The sequence below is a fragment of the Saccostrea cucullata genome, unplaced genomic scaffold (assembly GCF_032062105.1).
Source record: "Saccostrea cucullata isolate Sc308-1 unplaced genomic scaffold, CSIRO_AGI_Scuc_v1 ctg10824, whole genome shotgun sequence".
NCBI classification, from domain to species: domain Eukaryota; kingdom Metazoa; phylum Mollusca; class Bivalvia; order Ostreida; family Ostreidae; genus Saccostrea; species Saccostrea cuccullata.
This window is the reverse complement of record NW_026923172.1, coordinates 1-21429: the sequence shown is the minus strand read 5'-3', so window position 1 is coordinate 21429 and position 21429 is coordinate 1. Positions and strand designations below refer to the sequence as shown.

At 35.6% G+C, this 21429-nt stretch overlaps 2 protein-coding genes across 2 annotated transcripts; one reads left to right on the top strand and one right to left on the bottom strand.

The window, feature by feature from the left end:
- Positions 1 to 1509: 1509 nt before the first annotated feature.
- Positions 1510 to 4039, top strand: LOC134263353 (uncharacterized). Its single transcript, XM_062745687.1, is given in 2 exon segments — positions 1510 to 1535; positions 1945 to 4039. Coding segments are annotated over 2 exon segments (2121 nt in total).
- A 1412-nt stretch (positions 4040 to 5451) lies between these two features.
- Positions 5452 to 18029, bottom strand: LOC134263355 (uncharacterized; the record flags this gene model as incomplete). Its single annotated transcript, XM_062745688.1, has 9 exons — positions 5452 to 5695; positions 6180 to 6763; positions 7002 to 7158; positions 10340 to 10495; positions 12077 to 12153; positions 12511 to 12626; positions 14597 to 14737; positions 16072 to 17386; positions 17943 to 18029. Coding segments are annotated over 9 exons (2877 nt in total), but the record flags the coding sequence as incomplete, so codon positions are not given.
- Between the last annotated feature and the right edge of the window lie 3400 nt (positions 18030 to 21429).

Here is a 21429-nt window from a genome sequence, read left to right as displayed (position 1 = left end):
ACACCGTTCATCAAAATTAAAATCAAAAACCGATACACAGAATTATGTATCTTAGTGTAGTCTACTTTTGTGCCAAGTTATATTAAAATCAGACAAAAACTGTAGGAGGAATAGCATTTTGAAATAATTTCACAGAAATTTCTATTTTTAGTAACAACGCCAATCGTTCATCTAAATCAAAACCAATACAAAGAATTATGTATCTTAGTGTATTCTACTTTTGTGCCAAGTTATATTGAAATCAGACCAAAACTGTAGGAGGAGTAGCATTTTGAAAGAATTTCACAGAAATTTCTATTTCTAGTAACCATAGCAACACCATTCATCGAAATCAAAAACCGATGTACAGATTTATGTATCTTAGTGTATTCTACTTGTGTGCCAAGTTATACTGAAATCAGACCAAAACTGTAGGAGGAGTAGCATTTTGAAAGAATTTCACAGAAATTTCTATTTTTAGTAACCACGGCAACACCGTTCATCGAAATCAAAAACCAATATACAGAATTATGTATCTTAGTGTATTCTACTTGTGTGCCAAGTTATACTGAAATCAGACCAAAACTGTAGGAGGAGTAGCATTTTGAAACAATTTTACAGATATTTCTATTTTTAGTAACCACGGCAACACCGTTCATCGAAATCAAAAACCGATATAGAGAATTATGTATCTTAGTGTACTCTATTTGTGTGCCAAGTTATACTGAAATCAGACCAAAACTGTAGGAGGAATAGCATTTTGAAAGAATTTCACAGAAATTTCTATTTTTAGTAACCACGGCAACACCGTTCATCGAAATCTAAAAACCGATACACAGAATTATGTATCTTAGTGTAGTCTACTTGTGTGCCAAGTTATATTGAAATTAGACCAAAACTGTAGGAGGAGTAGCATTTTGAAAAATTGTTTACAGACAGACGGACAGACAGACAGCTAGACGGACAGACGGACGGACGCCGGACGCATTACTATCGCATAAGCTCTTCTGGTCTCTGACCAGTAGAGCTAAAAATATCAATTATTGCCTGAATCGGATCAATTTACTACCTGTGTACTGGAATTATTCGCATCAAATGCATAACCGGAAATTGATCTCTTTTGATTGATATACACAACTGCTGGTTGTGCAACTGATTGATTAGGAGGCTTGGTTCAAGTGATATTAATTTCAAGTCTGTATCAGAAAATTTCATCAAAAGCAACAGGAGTCCATAAAACCTGCAGGAAACGAAATTGATAACTTGAGTTATATTCGGTAAGTAGGAAATTCAACATTTTGATGGAATTTTATTCAGTAAGAAAGTTTCCATACTTCCTAAGCCGAGTTACACATCATGATATAACTGAGATACGTCTACAATATTATATTCACTTGTCAAATTAGAATTGTAGATGTCTGAGCTTGACCCCCAATACCTATCGAGAGGAAGCTCCTTGTCTACCCACACTTTGCACCTCAGGTTAAATCTGTGACTTTACACTAGCCTACACATTAGCAGAAAGGAAACATGGACTCCATTAGAAGCTCACAAATGTAAGTTTTCATTACAAGAATTTAAAACTCTAAAAACAATTCCTAATTCATCTGAATCAGTGTAATCAGTGTAATTTGTTGACAGTAAAATTAGTTTTCACTTTTTACACCACTGAATTTAAAACATATCCTAGACACTTTCACATTTAAAAATTTCACTTAAAAAAAATGAATGATTTAGTTGAGTTGAAAAATAACTGATTCAGTTGAGGAAGTTTATTTTTTTATGATTTACATGTATGAAATAATGTAAAAATTCTTTTTTTTTTAATTAAAAAAATGTCAACTTTTTTTTTTTAATAAACATAAATGTTTATTAAGCTTATCAATTATGATAATTATATTATAGATTTACAAAAGTGAAACACTAATTATACACAAATATAAATTCCACTTTAATCATTCTCAGTGAGACAGCCATACAACGCATATCAGAGTCTGTGTTTGTGGGACTGTGTCGTAAAGTTGGGACTTCACAACTGGTGGCCATGAGGAGAGATATGATGGACATCAGGGAGATGGTGAGAAATAAAGTGACACCAAGTGATGAGTTGAGTATGATGCTGAGTGGAAGTTATGGAGAAGGACTAAGACTGAATGGATCAGATGTAGACTTTATGTACTGGCCAAATAATCACCATGTGATCTGGGAATTATCTCAGTCTCAGTATTACAACACACACAGACACACACTGATCCTCTGTGACTGTTCTGACAGTCCACCAGGATTTACTTTGTTATATTTACTGTCACCTAGCCTGTACAGAGAAATCTGGAGAGCGTGTGTTAGAATGAATAACAGATATTATGTATCTAGTTCTAAATACAGAGAGGTCTCTTTATCTGCATTTCAACTACCTTATAACACCACTCAACATGGACCCTGTGTCAGTGGAACACTTGGAACACTAGAATTTGATAATGCCCTCTGTTTTGTTAGTGACTTTTGGCCTCCCTCTGCCTTCCCGTGGATAGACAGATGTCACTCATGGCCCCCGCCTCATGTTGTTGATGATATAGTGAAAAATGGATGTCACTTTGTAGCAATTGGACATAGGCTAGGAAATCATGAAGATCATGAATGGAGAATTTCTTTCTCTCGAGCAGAACAAAAACTTGTATATGTAATGAATCACTGTCAATTCCTAACTTACTGCTTACTTAAATTGATCTTAACAGAAATAATTAACAATGGAGTAGGTGATGATGATAAATTACTGTGTTCCTATCACATGAAGACGGCAGTTTTCTGGGTGATTCAACAAAATACAATACCTCACTGGTGTCCACAAAATCTCCTGGGGGGTTTCTGGGTCTGTTTTAAACTCATCCTCAAATGGGTGTATGAGGGGGTCTGTCCTAACTTTTTCATTCCAGGCAACAACATGTTTCTGAGTAAAATTCATGGTGTCAAACAACATCAATTATTCATGAAACTGTATGCATTGTATGAGAAGGGTTTAGCATTCCTGTTACACAGTCCCTCCATTAGGTCTTCTATTATAGATGTCCTACATAACCCCAGAAACTCCATCTGTACAGATGATCGTACTCTGATTTCTGAGGCTGAGTTTGATAGAAATCTATTATATGAAATAATAAGCCTTTCCATAAAACCAGAAAAATGGAACATACAAAGATGCATTAGATATATACATACAATAGAACAGATGATAGGTTCACCCCTCCTGACACAGTATCAAGTCATTGTGCTACAGAACAGTACTGCTTGTATCCTTTAGCACACTTTTTTTTTATTACACATGAAAACTTACACATCTGACAACAAACTGAGTTATAGAGCTGACAAAATGTCCTGTCACATGCTGAAATTAACAGCCAAGTTCGGCTGTATTACAGACATGCTGTACATAGCCATGTATTATTACAAGACACTTAGATACATGGAAGCATTATCTATTATAGAGATAACCAAGGTCAAGTTAGCACAGCCATATGTGATGTATACATGTAACTATGTAGATGCAGAGATGTATACTGAGGCTGTAGGGGGACAGTCCTGGTCTACAAAGATGAGACAGGCTGTAGCAAGGGATATCCCACTTATCAATGAAATTCATTACATCATTGAATTGATACAAGAACAACAGTCTGCTCTACAGAAACCCTGGCCTGCATTAAACGTTCCACCCTTTATCCTGTTATACATGCTAGAGATCTTGTGCTACAGACATGTAGACACAATGCGAGCACAAACAGCTCTAGATGATCTACAGAACCTAGTTCACTATGATCAGGGACAGTTTATAGATTTAGGTCTCAGAGACATATCGTGGCAGATTCTGGGGATCTGTCAACAGGTGACAGGGAATCTCCAGGCTGCTCTATACTCATACCAACAATCTCTCAGACAAGAACCATACCAGAGAATACAAACAGCTACAATTATCAGAATTATTATTTTGGTGTACAGACTTTATTTCAATTCAAACAGCTACAGAAATGAGAATACAGAGAGTTTGCCAATGGATTCCCTTAATTAATTAATTGTCAGATGATATTTGTAGGAGTTCGAGGACAGAGATTATCATTTACATATCCTCTTCTGATTTCATATTTTCTTTTCTGTCTGTTTTATTACATGTATTATAAAGCTAATGACTAGTCAATAATAAAATGAAAGAGGCACCATTGCTTATCATAATTACAGTCAAACCTGTATTAGGCCAAACAAAAAAATATATTTTTTTACTGTTACATGCTGAAATAAAATAGAGTTGGTAGGTAGGAATTTTTTTTATTTTATTGAATTTTTTTATACACGAATTCACATGAATTGGTTGAATTACAAAACAGTTTTACCATTGTATGGTGCCTTTATACTTTTGTTTGGCTTGAAATATGGGTGTTTTTTTGCCAACTGTCTTACAACTCAGGGGTGTGCAATTAAAAGAAATCAAGTACTAGCCCACAGGCTTGTAAAGCAATAAAGTTACAAGCCCGAAGTCAAAAGTGAGCAGTCCAAATATACTACTAAGGGGCAAAAAATTGTAAAAACAAATATTGAAAAAGTGAATTTCCCATCTTTTAGGAAACAAGAAGTAGAGTTACCCTTCATAAAAATACCATTCAGCGTTTCTATTCTTATTAGGGGTACATGTACAATGTACATGTATATAAAAACATATTTTTTAATTAAAAATAATTCAAGTAATTTTTATGTACCATAATGAATTTCGCTAAAACAAAATGTGCAGTTATGAAGACAAGTACATGTGTATGCACGTATATCTGGACGTCTGAAATAAAAAAAAAAAAATCGATCGTCATGATATATATTGCCGATAGTACGTATTGTTAAATGAATTCTTGAATAAATTAAATTATTTATGGCATCATTGTTAATAAAACGATTACAATTTATACCGAAAAAAAATTTTTAAAGCAACTTTGCATTGTATAAAGCAGATATCATCAAAAATAATATTGTTTATATCGGCGTACTTTAACAACGAACGCTTTCGTGGCAAAGCCGTGACTAAATGATTTTTATTAAACAGAGAAAAAAATTATTGTAACACTTTAAAATTATTGTTTAATTAATTCTTATTTTATCATTTAATTGCATGTACCTTGTCTGGCTTTGCATGCTTTACAACATGGATAGTGTCAACTAATTAGCTGCGCTCCACTGACCACACGCACCTGTGGCAGTATATCGAGATAATTGACACTTAAAAATGGACGTTTGTTTTGAAAACGGTGGCGGATGGCGGTATGCGAATTTGGCGTTATAAAGAGAATTTTATATAGCAGGAAAAATGTTCTTTGGAAATCATGGTGGTATTGCAAAAATTGAGATGAATCGAATGGCGATAATTCGAGAATTGACTGTAGTTTACCTGGCTAGGAAATGTATCTCCCCCCATTCCCCTGTAATCTCTACACACTTTATTTACCTGACTAGGAAATGTATCTCCTCTGTCTGTAACTCTCCATTCACTTGTTTGAGGGCGGCTCCTGTCTTCCCCGACCCCTTGACCTCCAGATAAACTCCCTGGATTTCCTGGACGACCTTGAACTTGTGTTTGAATGGAAAGACCTGGGGGGCCTGGTAGTAGGGACTACTGATACTGACAGACACCGGGAAAATGTCCGTCATACTGAAGGAGTAGGTCGCTGTACTGGAACTACCATTCCTAAGTTACAACAAGATTGGTGATACATGTACATACCTATAAAGTCTACATTTCTATGAAATAAAAAACTACATTCAGTCTACTGTTTTTTTTTAGCAAAGGTGTTCTGTGATCAAGAAAATTAATAAAGGAATATACAAAGTGTGTGGCAGACGAAAATCATGAAAATAGTCAATCCAATTCGTTACAGAAATTGAATTTTTATTACAGAATCTACACTGTATGAAGTGAAAAATGATCTTTATGTATATCTTTAGTACATTGACTCTGTGCACAAATGATGTACTATATATCTATAGTACATTAACTCTGTGAAAAAATTTTTAATTAATGCTGGATTTGTCTTATTTCCCTAGCTGCTACCTTACTTTTTTGATTGTTACTAACATGACTTAATCACTACTGATTTAGACTTATTACCCTAACTGCTAGCTTACTAAGCTTAATTGTTAAAGTAACTTTATCACTGCATAAGACTTATTACCCTAGCTGGTCTATGGTGCCTCCGTCAGGATACTCAGAGAAATCCCAGGTGAAGGTTAGGTTATCTCCCCTGCCGGCGGTCACTCGGACAGTCAGTGGGTCACTGAGGGACACGATATAGACCCCGGGCAGCTCCCTGTGGGGGGACAGGATCTCCAGGGTAACGTCCCCGACAGCCTCCCCTACCATCACCGTGACATCACCCGTCACCCAGGAGACGGCATTAGACACATTGACCTTGACCTGGTACTGACCTTTCAGATTGTACTGGTGTTGTAGGACGGCGGTGTATTTAGGGAGATACAAGCTGGAGGTGGTATCTATGGTAACAACGACATCATCAGAGGATAACGAATCCTGAATTGCGTCCCCAAAATCCACATCAAACACGACGTCCCGACTTCCTGTGACCTGGACCGTGATGTCACAGACACGCCCCTCCACTGTAGGATCGGAGGTCAAGGTCACATCAAGGAGAGGGTATTGGATCTTCACCTCCTGTACTGCAAGTAACTTATCTCCAAGGTCATTCTGGGCACCCACTGTTAGTACAGTTGTACCAGGCCGGTCAATTTCTTCAATAACCTGTAAAGTCAATAACCTGTCAAGTCAGTATTTACGACAAAATCTTAAAATACAGAACATTAACTGCTCTTCCTGTACATGTAACACTGAGTGGATAAACTCTATGAACTAATTTTTAAAGTTTGAATCATTTTTACACTGTCATTGCAGCATGCCATATTCACTTATCCACAAGTTGTACAAGTAAGCTCCCTTGTACCACTTTTTAATATTGCTTTATTAATAAATAACACATTACCCAGTTAACAGTGCTAGCAGGAGACTGACGATTGTCTAAGGACCAGAAGTACAAAACCCCAGATCCACTCCCTGTAAAATCCTCTGATTCACCCCCAGTCAATTCCTTGGATCCACCCACGGTAATCTCAGCTTCAAACAGGTGCTCTCTGGAAATTCTGAAATGATTCATTATTTCTCTTTTTAATTTTGAACTTCTGAGTAATATTTTCCTTGCTTACTTTTTTTGTTGAAAAAATGAATACCATAATATTATATAATTAACAATTTATGTCAGTAAGAACATGAGAACAAGTTGACAGGTAACATCATCTAATATGTCATCAGAAAATGGAAGTCTCTGATGAGACAGTAGCTCTATAGTTGTTACAAGGAAAGATAGATTATATAAGTACAGCAGAGCTGCCAACATTCTGCAATGACAAATAGTAGGGTGGGGTCTAGAGATCACCTACACCCCCTGCCGCTGAAGATGTTTTGTAAATGGACATGCAATCTGAGGCATGTTTACAGTTTGTTTACTTTAAATATTAACATGAATCTGATCAGCATTCTAAAACCAAAATGATGATACAAGCAAGCATTGTAAGAATCATGAATATATTATAATAGTAGAAACTATAGACTGCCAGCTATGAAAATACCGGCATTATAAACTTTGAACAAGAAAAACTGAAATCGGAAGAATAAAGAGAGGATTCCTAATTCGTAACTTAGACGCTGATTTCATTCACCTTACGCCAAAATCGTAAGGGTTGGCAGCTCTGGTACAGCCATGTGAAAAAGTTTAATCAGACCAAAAAAGTATGGAATTTCTGATGAAATAGATCTGCTTTAAATTCAATGCCCGATTGGCAATATACTTTGTCAAATCAAAAACAAAAATTTACTACGTGAAGCTTAAACAGAACAGTATTTGAGTCCTGGTTCTGGTGAGCTAAATATGTCAATATGGTTCTTTCAAAAATCTTGAGGATAATTACACCTGTGAAAATCCTGCGACTACACACATGCTTAAACAGATAACAAGATTTCCAGACATAAATTAAGTTTAAAAAGTCCACCCACCTTGTTATAGAAAAAATGATAGAAACAATGGTGAGAGACAGTTATTAGGTTTGCTGACAACTGAACATTTTTGTTTTAAAAATATTACACTTAACCGAAAACACAAAATAGCAATAAAAACTGCAATTCTAAGGAAAAAAAATAGAGTTCACCTTAATCACCCTGTGGTGTTTCATTTCACCTCATATATTGGGGCTTTCTGTTTTTTTCAACATATTTTTTCCCCTGATCATCACCACATGTTTATCTTTAGAGAGAAATATCTGTTTAAAATTGGAATTGTGGCACGTGGCTTCGTGCTTCATCAATTAAAGTCTAATTACCAAAACATCTCCTTAGAACGGCTGGTTTGCTGGTTCTAGTGTGTGTATTCTGAAGAGTGCTGGGTTAATACTTTGTTAAAATGTTTCTTGTTCAATAATTGGTTTTCAACGTAGGTGAGCTCCACCCAACACCTGCACCTTTCACGTACTTTTTAAATTTTTATTCCTAGCACAATTTAACTTCAATCCACACTTTTTTTTGGTGCTATCTCCCATTTTTAATTTATGACACTTTTTTTTGGGGGGGGGGGGGGGGGGGGGGGGGCAGGGGGTAGGGGATTATTAGTGTGGGGATTTTTTTTTTGTTTTGGTTTCCCGTCTCTGATTTTTTTTTTTTAAATTATAGGAATTAAGGTATGTTAAAAATCAAGTCTGAAAATTTCATTATAATCGTTTTCATTATGTTTTTAATCTTAAAAAGAAATTTAACATAACATACGTATTTTAAAAAAACTTCATTAAATAATAAATACTTGGACAGAAATATCCCCCCTCCCCCAGAAATGATTCACTTGTCCTGGCATCAGAGCTACAGGATAAGAACCATTATCTAACATTGTGTAGTGCTGGAGTCAGACTCATTGGAAAACTGAAAAGTTGATAAACAAATGAAAGCTCCAATGCCTAACCACTGCAGTTAAAGCCTTTGATTGTTATTCTTAATTTCATCCATTCCAGTCTCCCTATAAACAAACCCATCCTGCCGGGGAGATTCTCTGTACAGCTGCCGGAGGGAAAAACATTTCCTTACTCTACTTCATTGTTCAGAACAATGTTATTTTTTACCCCTGAAATCCAGTAAGATTGATTCGTATTTCACCTCTCTTTAAAGAGAAGTCTTTTGAAGATTACGTAATTTGTTCTGTGTTTTAATGTTAATCTAATCAGAGTGTAGCTACAGATTTCACCCTCCCTACACGACAGCTCAGAATCATCGAGTGAGAGTGACTCGGTACAAACTGATCCAGCGAGAGAAGAACTCGAGCTGATGTCTGTAGACGACCACTTCCTGTTTATAATTGTCTGCTCATCATCCTGTAGTCAGAAGCTCAGGAATGTCTGAACCTACATAAATCTGTTATATATACCAAATTCTCCCTAATGTTAGATGATTGAGGTAATTTTATAACCTTCATGTTCAGGGTACACCTTCAAAAAATAAAGAAGAGATTGGAACAGGTTTCATTGCTTTCTCTTACTAGGAGTTGAAAAATGTCTTTCATGTTCAGTTTAATGCCTTAATGAAATTAGGGGGAATAAACAAATGACAAATTTGCCACATTAATGTTATAATTGGTTATGGCACCATTTTATGACATAACCTCTAATCAAACATTGGATTAAATCAAGAAACATTCCGTTATACCCCTCTTAAAAACATTCTTGCTAGATTGATGATAATATACCTCTTAGTTTTAATGAATGATCATAATTTACCCATCAATAACAGTAAATTAGAATTTCCCTGTGTTAAATGATTGATTGATTGTATGTTGTTTAACATCCCTCTCAAGAATTTTTCCCTCATATGGAGACACCAACACTTGCTGGTTGAGAGCTTCAAATTTTGTCCTATGCTCGGCACTCAAGGCCACTGAGCAGGGAGGAATCTTTTTTGTGCCAGCACCTACCGGTCTCCACGTCCCACAGTGGGATTTGAACCCACGATGTAAGGATTGACTGTTTTATATAGATCATATCTATGCAAAGAAAGTACATGTAATTGTTTGTTTATGTGTTTCTTTGTGCACTGTCCCTTTGAGAATTTTTCACTCATATTAAGACGCCACCACTTGCAGGTGGAGGGTTTCAAATTTTGACCTATAATTGGCATCAGCACCATTGAGCAGTGAAGGATCTTTTTTGTGCCAGCATCTACTATGACACAGGACCTCAGTTTATACGGTCTCAATATGGATTCGAATTATAATGATTGATCAAAATTTACCTGTCTATTTTGATGACACTGGGAGCTCTGATGGTCAGTTCCTTTAACTTCTCCTGGACAATGACAACACTGGTGACCTCTAGGTTACCCCTACTGACTGTGTGAAGTACGGCTGACACTTCATAAATACCCGGCTTATCATAGCTGTGCTCCCATCTAAAACATTACAGTGTTATATTACAATATATTATAATGTTACATTACAATATTATAATATTACAGTACAATATTACAGTGTTACAATAACACAGTGTTACAGGGTGTCCCAAAATAAAAGATACCATTTGAAACAAGAGGCCCAAGGGCCACATCGCTCACCTGAGCACTGTGGCTAAGAAAAAGCAGAATTAGTTTATACTTGAAAAGCTTAAATCCAAAAGTAGTCGTATGACCAATCATGGCTTTGCTATTCTTGAGAAGATTTTTAAAGAATTTTCCTATACATTTCTATGTAAAACTTTGGTCGGCCATTTTGGCCCCGCCCTACCCCTTGGGGTCATGATTTGAACAAATTTGAATCTACACTACCTGAGGATGGTTCCATATAAATATGATCAATTATGGCTTTGCTATTCTTGAGAAGAAGATTTTTAAAGAATTTTCCTATTTATTTCTATGTAAAACTTTGGTCGGCCATTTTGGCCCCACCCTACCCCTTGGGGTCATGATTTGAACAAACTTGAATCTACACTACCTGAGGATGGTTCCATATAAATATGATCAATTATGGCTTTGCTATTCTTGAGAAGAAGATTTTTAAAGAATTTTCCTATACATTTCTATGTAAAACTTGGTCGGCCATTTTGGCCCCACCCTACCCCTTGGGGTCATGATTTGAACAAACTTGAATCTACACTACCTGAGGATGGTTCCATACAAATATGATCAATTATGGCTTTGCTATTCTTGAGAAGAAGATTTTTAAAGAATTTTCCTATTTATTTCTATGTAAAACTTTGGTCGGCCATTTTGGCCCCGCCCTACCCTTGGGGGTCATGATTTGAACAAACTTGAATCTACACTACCTGAGGATGCTTCCATATAAATATGATCAATCATGGCTTTGCTATTCTTGTGAAGATGATTTTTAAAGAATTTTCCTAGTATATATATCTATGTAAAACTTTGGTCGGCCATTTTGGCCCCGCCCTACCCCTGGGGGTCATGATTTGAACAAACTTGAATCTACACTACCTGAGGATGCTTCCATATAAATATGATCAATTATGGCTTTGTTGTTCTTGAGGAGAAGATTTTTAAAGAAATTTCCTATACATTTCTATGTAAAACTTTGGTCGGCCATTTTGGCCCCGCCCTACCCCCCATGATTTGAACAAACTTGAATCTACACTACCTGAGGATGTTTCCCCATAAGTTTCATCTTTCCTGGCACAGTGGTGCTTGATAAGAAGATTTTTAAAATCTGCTACCAAATTTTCATTAATTCCCAATTATCTCCCCTTGAATGAGGGAGTGGCCCTTCATTTGAACAAAATTGAATTCCCTTCACCCAAGGATACTTTGTGGCAAGTTTGGTTGAAATTGGCCCAGCGGTTCTTGAGAAGAAGTCGAAAATGTGAAAAGTTTACAGACAGACGGACAGCTAGACGGACAGACAGACAGACGGACGCCGGACAAAATGTGATCAGAAAAGCTCACTTGAGCCTTCGGCTCAGGTGAGCTAATAACTGTCAGAAACACTTGTTTTACCAATATCTCTGATATATGTACACTTACTGGATGGAGGAGAAAACCACTGCTTCGTCTTGGTCTCCAAACTTGACCTCAATAGTGAACGCCTCCACAGGCACACCCTGTATAACACAGAAGTAGTCAGTTAACTCAATAATGAACATCTCTACAGGCACACCCTGTACAAAACAGAAGAATTCAGTTAACTCAATAATGAACACCTCTACAGGCACACCCTGTATAAAACAGGAGTCAGCAGGTTAGATTAATAAATTTTCAAATGGGTTATTCCCATCATATAACATAACTGTATAACTCTGATGGTGGTTTATCTTAAACATTATCATAATTTCTTAATGGGCAATTCCCATCTTGCCTAACTGACACTCACCTGAATTTTGAATTTGATTGGTTGATTAAAGAACTAAAGATTTGATTGGAGTTCTGGGTAATACCCATAATGCCTAACAGACCCTTACCTGAACTTTGAATTTGATTGGTTGATTTAGAGCACTGAAGATTGGATTGGACAAAGCTAAAGGGGAATTCCCATCATTCCTGACTGTGAAGGTCATAGACAGAGCCACACTGTCAACTGAAATAATGACAATTGTTTTTACTATCAAAGAGGAACAAAATTGATTGAATATTTTATTTGTTGTTGATTGTTAAACATTTTCAAAGGTCTGTACATTCATTACTGCTTTTCTTCATGTTCATATAGGCAATATAAGATCATTTTAAGCTATTTTGATACCCAGAGTTTAGATTCTACATTCTTGGATCTTTTTAATGACATAACTGCTGTTATTGATCAAGTACAAGTTCCTATAGAAATACTGACATCATAAAAACCTGACTGTCTCGTAGAAACTGTTCTCCGAGTTATTAACTCCAAGGAGGAAGTTAAATAACATATTTTCCGTCTGGCTTCTATGACGGCGGATTTAGTGACTATAACCGAGACTTACACCTTAATTCTGAAGATAAACCTCGACTTATTATCAGAATCCAAAATAGGATCTTTAATTACAGTATCGTTTTAATTTTCCTGTCTGAATCGATTTCAACCTCAATATATCTAAGAGCTTCTCTCCAAATCAGTCATATATCACTTCTCATAAACCCCCAAAAACTGTAATAAATATTTTTTTAAAACATGTAAATTTATTGACTCTATTCATTTTTTTTTTAATTATTTCATGTTGAATCTTGTTTACAGAAAGAGAATTTTATAAAGAAGCCAATAGGCCACTAAGCCTTCCTATGTAAAACCCTTAACTATTTTGACCACTAAATCCAATGCAATTTTATTTGGTGAACTTCTATCTTTGCATTTGTTTATTTTGCCACATTCTGTTTCCCTAACTATGTTGAAATCCTTTATTGTAGCCCACCTTTAGGACAGGACAAAATTGACTATTGCTATCTAATGTTGCCTTATGTTGCCTTAAAACTGACTATTGCTATCTAATGTTGCCTTAACACTGACTATTGCTATCTAATGTTTGCCTAATGTTGCCATAACACTGACTATTGCTATCTAATGTTGCTTAATGTTGCCTTAACACTGACTATTGCTATCTAATGTTTGCCTAATGTTGCCATAACACTGACTATTGCTATCTAATGCTGCCTTAACACTGACTATTGCTATCTAATGTTTGCCTAATGTTGCCATAACACTGACTATTGCTATCTAATGTTGCCTTAACACTGACTATTGCTATCTAATGTTGCCTAATGTTGCCTTAACACTGACTATTGCTATCTAATGTTGCCTTAACACTGACTATTGCTATCTAATGTTGCCTTAACACTGACTATTGCTATCTAATGTTGCCTAATGTTGCCTTAACACTGACTATTGCTATCTAATGTTGCCTAATGTTGCCTTAACACTGACTATTGCTATCTAATGTTGCCTTAACACTGACCATTGCTATCTAATGTTGCCTAATGTTGCCTTAACACTGACTATTGCTATCTAATGTTGCCTAATGTTGCCTTAACACTGACCATTGCTATCTAATGTTGCCTAATGTTGCCTTAAAGCAATATGATCTGCATTTTTGAGAATTTAATTTTGCTGGTAAAGTGTGTTATTATGATTAATTTGTATGAATTTAAACCCCTATGACCAATAAGCCCAAAAATAACGTTTCAAAATTTTTCAGAAGTAATATTTCTATTCAACACATGTTCAACCGAATACACAGTATAATATAAAAAATCATTATTGTACAGGACGACAATAATTCAATTTTGCTTCAACCAAAGCTAATAAAAAATATTCATCGCAAAAATGAACAACAGAAGTTTATTAATGTTTTAATTTTTCTGTCATAGAAATAGTTAATTAAAAATTTGCAACAGAATTTTCCGATCTCAAATATGCAGCTCATATTGCTTTAACACTGACTATTGCTATCTAATATTGCCTAATGTTGCCATAACACTGACTATTGCTGTCTGGTGATGCCATAAGAATGGAATAATAATTAGCCTAATATTGTTAAGAAAAATTTTAAAAACTTGTCTTTATGAATTTTAAAGGACTGATACCTAGGTTGTTAACGGTAACGTTGACAGTAAACACTCCTGATTGGTCGAACACTCTGGACATGGCTGGACTTCCACTGGTCACTTCATGTCCGTCAGAGAACGTAAATCTGTAAACCAGGTCATCTCGCTGGCAAATACTTCCTACGAAACAAAATAGAACGGTTGATAGAACTTTTACATTCTACCAATATTGAACATACAAACAGTTGTACTTAACAATCTTGAACACTAATACATGTACATGTAGTGTGAATACCATGGATATGTCAAAGTGTTATAGAAATACTAACCAGATATTTGTTGCTACTGTAAATTCTTTATATTTTTTCTGAGACAGTTCTTATTATCGTGAGATGGCTCTTTTACATTAAATCTAATAATCATGATAATTTGCAGTGGATGGTTGATCAAGAGAATTTACATGGATTTCAACTTCATAAAAATAAAAGCAGGTATTTTATTTTGCGAGTGTAACAATGCTTCTCGCGAAATTATATTAAGTTAATGTGAAGAATTTTTTCCAATGCTAAATAAAAGCCATGATTTCTTTTCCAAGTAAGAAATCTGAGTGTGTGTATTTTTATGTACAGATACAGACTTTAGTTGGCAGCAGACCTTCATGTAAAGTTCATTTCACTTTCACGTCTGGGCTGGCAATTTTAGGATCTGTCAATCAAACCCTCTAACTCCTAATTATATAAGTGATTAGGTAATAAAGTTTGACATTTAAAAAATCATCATCTTTCATCCATTACCATGATTACAGAATTTTGATTTCATCATTTCTTATAGCAATTTTTTTTTCATCAGCTTCCAATTGATTGTTCCTTAATTTTATTTTATTTTTCTGGCAAAGATTTGTAAGACATTGTAAGATTTTGCAAGTTTGCAAGTTTACTTTCAGAAATTTTTTTAGAAATCTTTGTGGTAATTTAAAATTAAGCCTTTAGTTGTTACATCTCTATAGTGAGTACTGTACATATATTGGATCCCCAGCTATATAGATTAATTAAGGAATTCCTTATATGGATATAACGAATAACCTATTTCAGCCCCTGAGATTTAAAATTACACAAGGACCCCAATGTCAATTTCAATAGTCCCCGCCTACTGACTTCAAACACTTAGACAGCACCATGAGATTTACAAGCATATATTAGGCCTCCTTAGCTCCTGGCCTATCGATTGGCCAAATTTACATTCAGATAGAATGATCAAGAAATCAACTTTACTAACCCTCAAACAGTTATCATACAGCAAAACTTGGTTATAACGAAGTCGCGGGGACCTTAGAAATTACTTCGCTATATCCGTTATTCGTTATAACCGTACAAGAAATTCATTAAATCTATAGATGGGGATCCAAAATGACTTCGCTATATCTGTGAATTCGCAATATCCGTGTTCGTACTAAACTGTATTAGAGAAAACAAATAAAAATGGAAGTATTTTACTATTTCATATTGAAATCCTACCTTCTTCGGTAACCATAAAGACAAGAGGCGAGTTGACATGGGGCTGATTCTGGTTCAGTTCCAGGGATAATCCGTTAATCTGCCGCTGGACCAACACATGAGTCGAAAACTTCACTTCAGATACGTCATTAAATGCAAAAACAACCAAAGTATGCTGTCCCTCTCTAGAGAATCGTAAGTTCACTTCATACAAATCTTCCTCTTTTATGTACAGAACTTTGGCTGTCTGTCTGCCTGTTCCCAGATCAAATTCTAATCTCACATGACTCCCCCCACAAGTTTTCACCAGAAACAGAGTGACCTCCCCTTGCCTGACCACACCCCTGGGGTAGGCGGACCGTTCCCTCTTCATCACGACACACTGTATCTTCTCCTGTATCTGGACGAGGCTGTCAGCGTAACTCGTGAGTTTACTGACCCTGTTATACACAGTGACGCTGACATTGTATGACCCCTTATTATGAAACGTGAACACTGCCTCCGATGAGAGATTTGTATTATCCATCCTGATTGGCTGGACTTCAGACCGCACAAAGTCTGTGTTGTTTGGCTGTACACTCCAAGTGAACTGTGCATGACTGCCTTCCATTACGTCAGCTCGACAAAGAATAGGTTCCGATTCTGGGTAGACAGGTCCCCTGTCACACTGGACGTACAGGTCTGACAGGGGAACTAAGACCTGGACATTAGTGGACTCAGATAAACTACTGAGTCTGTTCTGTGTCAGGGTAGAAATATGGTAGTAACCAGGCTCAGTGAAAATGTAGCTCAGCTTTAATGAGCCCTGGATCACATCCAGTGAGTTGTTATTTTTAGAGATAGTCCATGTAACGTTCGCAAATATGGAGAATGGTTCACACTGCAAATCAAACTCACACGCTTGTCCAACAGAGCAGATTCCAGGGGAGACGATCTGGGAAAAACCCAGGCGCTTCATGACCAGTAACTCAGAATCCAACTCTGCGATTTCAGAAAAGTTACCACTGAATATTCTGGCTGTCGGTCTGTACATTGCCTCTTTTTCAAAAGCGTGTTCAAATCTAACATTGAGGAGGCATCCTATTCCGTAGGTGGCGGTCACGAACATTTCTCCCAGGGTGCAGTTCAGAGCCAGCGTCTGTCCCTCTGTGTCCTCTAACGAGGCCTCGTGTGTGTGACCGTCCAGGGAGTCAATGATCAGAGTAGAGTTGAACCGGCTGTGAATTTCAGCCTGGATCAAAAAGCCTACCGCTGTTCCAGAGGGAACAACATGAGAATTGGAATCGGGATCCACCAATGAAAATTTGAGATCGGAGAGATTCCGCTGTATCACAACCTACAAATTAAAAATAAAATGATAATTAATAACATTTAATGAAGGAGATAATTTAGAAAATTCTTACAACATAAACTGCTTTTTTTAGGATATAACTTTTGTAATTAGTAAATAAAATGCTCTTCTAAGCCAAATGGAAAAATATTTAATTTAGAAATAACTTCAGAAATTTTTTAAACTGCCTCTGATAGTCAAACTTTCAGTGTACAAGCAAAGCAACTATTCCGAGTTTACTTACTAATTTTCCTTATTATTTTAAAACTTGTTCATTAATTAAACTGTATACTTTACCATATAGCAAGTTTTCTTGGCGGGGTGTAAAATTTGGCGTTTTTCCTGCTCATAGCATGCAAATAATTTTAGAGTAATTTATTTTAGGGGACGCAGGGTTTCAACTCTGCAGATGGACACTAAACAGAGTACTAGCTGACTTTTTAGTAATTAAAATTTCATCTATCTATCATCAAAATGCCAAAATTAGCACCAAGCTTAAAAAAAAAACGCTATATGAAAATATAAGCTAGCCAGTATGTACAATCAAGTCAGATAGTCTTACCACATAAATAGACTTGCTCTGTTTTCCCCAGCGATTCTCTGCCGTGACCCATAGCTGATGTACTCCTAAAGACTGGACCACAAACCACTGTAAAATAGACAACAGCAAAATAGGAATGATTTTTTAAATAACTTTATATATTAAGGAATTTTAAACCTTAAAAATTGCATGTGATATCGTGATTGTCTCTATTTCCATAGATTTAGAGGGACTTTCAACAAACATAAGACAACTATTAATAGCTAGTTTCCCCCACATAAGGATTGACTCATGATTATTGTTGTTTTATGCTAAAAATCGGCCATATTTCAGTTGTATTTCGGCACTCCTAGATATGGACAGAAACAGTCAGAGTAGAATGGTATGCAGTTTGTTTCTTGAACTAAACAATGTTCTAATTGTTTCATGTCTACCATTGCCTGGAAATTCATCTAGGGTAGGGTGGTGTAATTTCGACCGATTATTTTTATGTACTTAAGATTTTTTTAAAGTATGTCACTGTTATGTTATGCTACAACTTTTACTGGATCCATTTACCTTCGAAATACTTTTTATCATTCATATTACATTGATTTTATTTATATTTTTTGGTCAGAATATGAAATAAATGCGTTCGATTTACAAGATATGTATGTTGGGTAACTTCGACCGCACACAGGGTATTTTCCACCGATGGGCCAATACAAAAGAAATAATTGGCGTCAGCTCTAATATAGCTAAAAAAAATATGAATTTGAATATTTCTGCTGTACAGCATAAAATATAGAGTAAAAATCCTGACCAAAAAATGACAATTTTCAAAATGTACCTTATTCGAAGACATCGAGTGCACCAGATATGTCTATGACGCCGATATACTAAGTGGTTAAGGCATGCTATAAATGTACATGTACAGGCATCTAAACCGCGTGTAAATAAAACAAATGATTTTTTCACTATTGAAGTACTAATTTCTACCAGGTATTAATATACATATTTCTTTTCTTAATATTTTTTTTCCGGACGGCCATGAATTATTTCTGGTGACAGATAGTAAATTGCGTCATTTAACATCAGTCGAAGTTACCCACTGACGCTGTATTCAGGTAGGGATAACTTCGGCCGATTTCTGTTCAGCTAATTTTCAATTTAATTTGTAAAAACTAAATACTATAAACTAAAAGCGTATGAATTATATTTTCAAAATAATATTTGATAAACGTCACGTCAGGGATATCCATTGATTGTCTTTCCATGCAAGATTTTTCTGAAGTGATAGTTCGCCGTAGTGACAAAAATATTCTCGTCTGTAATTTTTTGGGTGATAAAGCCTGTTCTTTGATGTAATTATCCAATAACGATCTTAATAACGCTCATGGAAACAAAATTATTTTGGACACGATATATTAAAAATATGTTTTCTTTCTGAGTAATATAAATGTTCATACACAATTATACACCAAAAACAAAATATATGTAATGTATTTTTGAACGGTCGAAATTAACCAGGTGGTCGAAATTACACCACCCTACCCTAATGTATAAATTAACTGATCAGCTTCAGAACAAAAAAAACATCATCCCTAAATCCTCAGTGTATACAAATCTTCTCTTGTATAAACATTCGGCTATTATTCAGTGGGATACAGATTTAGAACTAAAGGAGAGGGAGGCTGCTAGTGCATACAGACAGCTAAAAAAAGGGACACCAAAGCTCCACCATCAATCAATAACATTCCTTATCTTACATCACTCCTCAATATCAATTAGATCCAAAACACAAATGGAAAGGAGTTTATTTTTCTCTTGAACCTAATGCTCTTTCCACATCAGTGTTCAATTTATCATATTTCACTGTATACTGGCAGTTGTAAAATAATCTTAGTCCATTATATTAGGGTTCAACTGTACTGTCACATAAATGTGGTTTGTGTTCTGCATATCTGGGTTAAACTGTGAAATCATTCATGAAATTCCCTGAAATACAGTAAAACTCGGTTATAACGAAGTCACTGGGACCTATGAAATCACTTTGCTATATCCGTAATTCGTTATATCCATATAAGGACTTTGTTAATTTTATATAACTGGGGATCCAAAATAAATTCGCTATATCCGTAAATTCGCTATATCCATGTTCGTACTAAACAAGTTTTGCTGTACAGTAAAACATGCTTACGGCCAACACACCATATGAATTTTTGAAAATTCTCTAATGACTTTGTAATCTTTATAGATATATTAAGGAATTATTCTTTAAAGGACAGATGATACAAAGATTTTTTTTTTCTTTGGAAGGACTGAATACTGTAAAACGAGAATATTTGGCGCACTACTAATTTTAGCGCCTTTGGCGCAAGAGCCCCTGAGCGCTAAAATTTATTGTGTGCTAAAGGATTTCTAAAAATCATTTTTTGTGTGTGTTCAACGCTTTTACATAAGTACATGTAAAACGGAACGCGCGATCACGTAATGTCAAAGGTCAATGGATTATATATACACACTAGCACTGCACTTGTTCGGAAGACAGAAAGATCTGTCAAATTATAATTTAATTGAACTATTGTTACCCCAGTAGTTGTTACCCGATTATTATCATTAGTACCTTCAAAGTTTGGCTTCTCGGCGTGTCAATCATCTATCGCCTCGAGATAAACAATGCAATCAAGCATGGCGATTGAGCTTGCAGACCTGATTAGGATTACCGTTTTATGTAAGTTATTTTCTGTCGATGCATGCATTGTTTTAGTATGATTTAAATGAGTAAATACTCCATTTCTTGTAATTGAAAATAGAAATAAAATAAATTTTAACATTGTGCCACGTCCATGTGATAGCAACACGTACCGCGGTAAAGTTAACGAATGTTTACTGATATACGGGAGTACTTATGTGTTTCCGTGCTTAACTAACCAAAACGTGACTAGTCAAATACGGTGTGGATAATTAAAAACCCAAATATCACATTTTACTGACAGGTGCAAGCGCTAAAATTTATTTGCGCCAATGCATTCCCACTTGCGTTTCCGCTAAAATACGTATGCGCCAAATTTTCTCGTTTACAGTATCATGTCACAAGTTTAGAAAAGTGGATAATTCTTAGAATTTTTCTCCTAAAAAGTGAAAAATGGAATAGACTTGGAAAATATTACTAATATTTCAATAACCAGAAGTCTCTGTCGAGACTGAAGCTCTACTGGTTTGTACTTATAGCAAAGGTAGAGAAAAGTTCTTAAGCAGTTGGGAATTGAAACATTACAACAGCAATAAAAAAATAATCATCCTTGATTAAGTCTCTTTATGTTCTTAGTGTAGTCTACTTGCATGCCACATTATATTATAATCAGACTTAAACTGTATTTGGAGTAGCATTTTGAGAGTATTTAACAGAAATTTCTATTTTTAGTAACCAAAGCAAAAATGTTCATCAAAGTCAAAAACTGATACACAAAATTGTGTATCTTAGTGTAGTCTACTTGTGTGCCAAGTTATATTGAAACCAGACCAA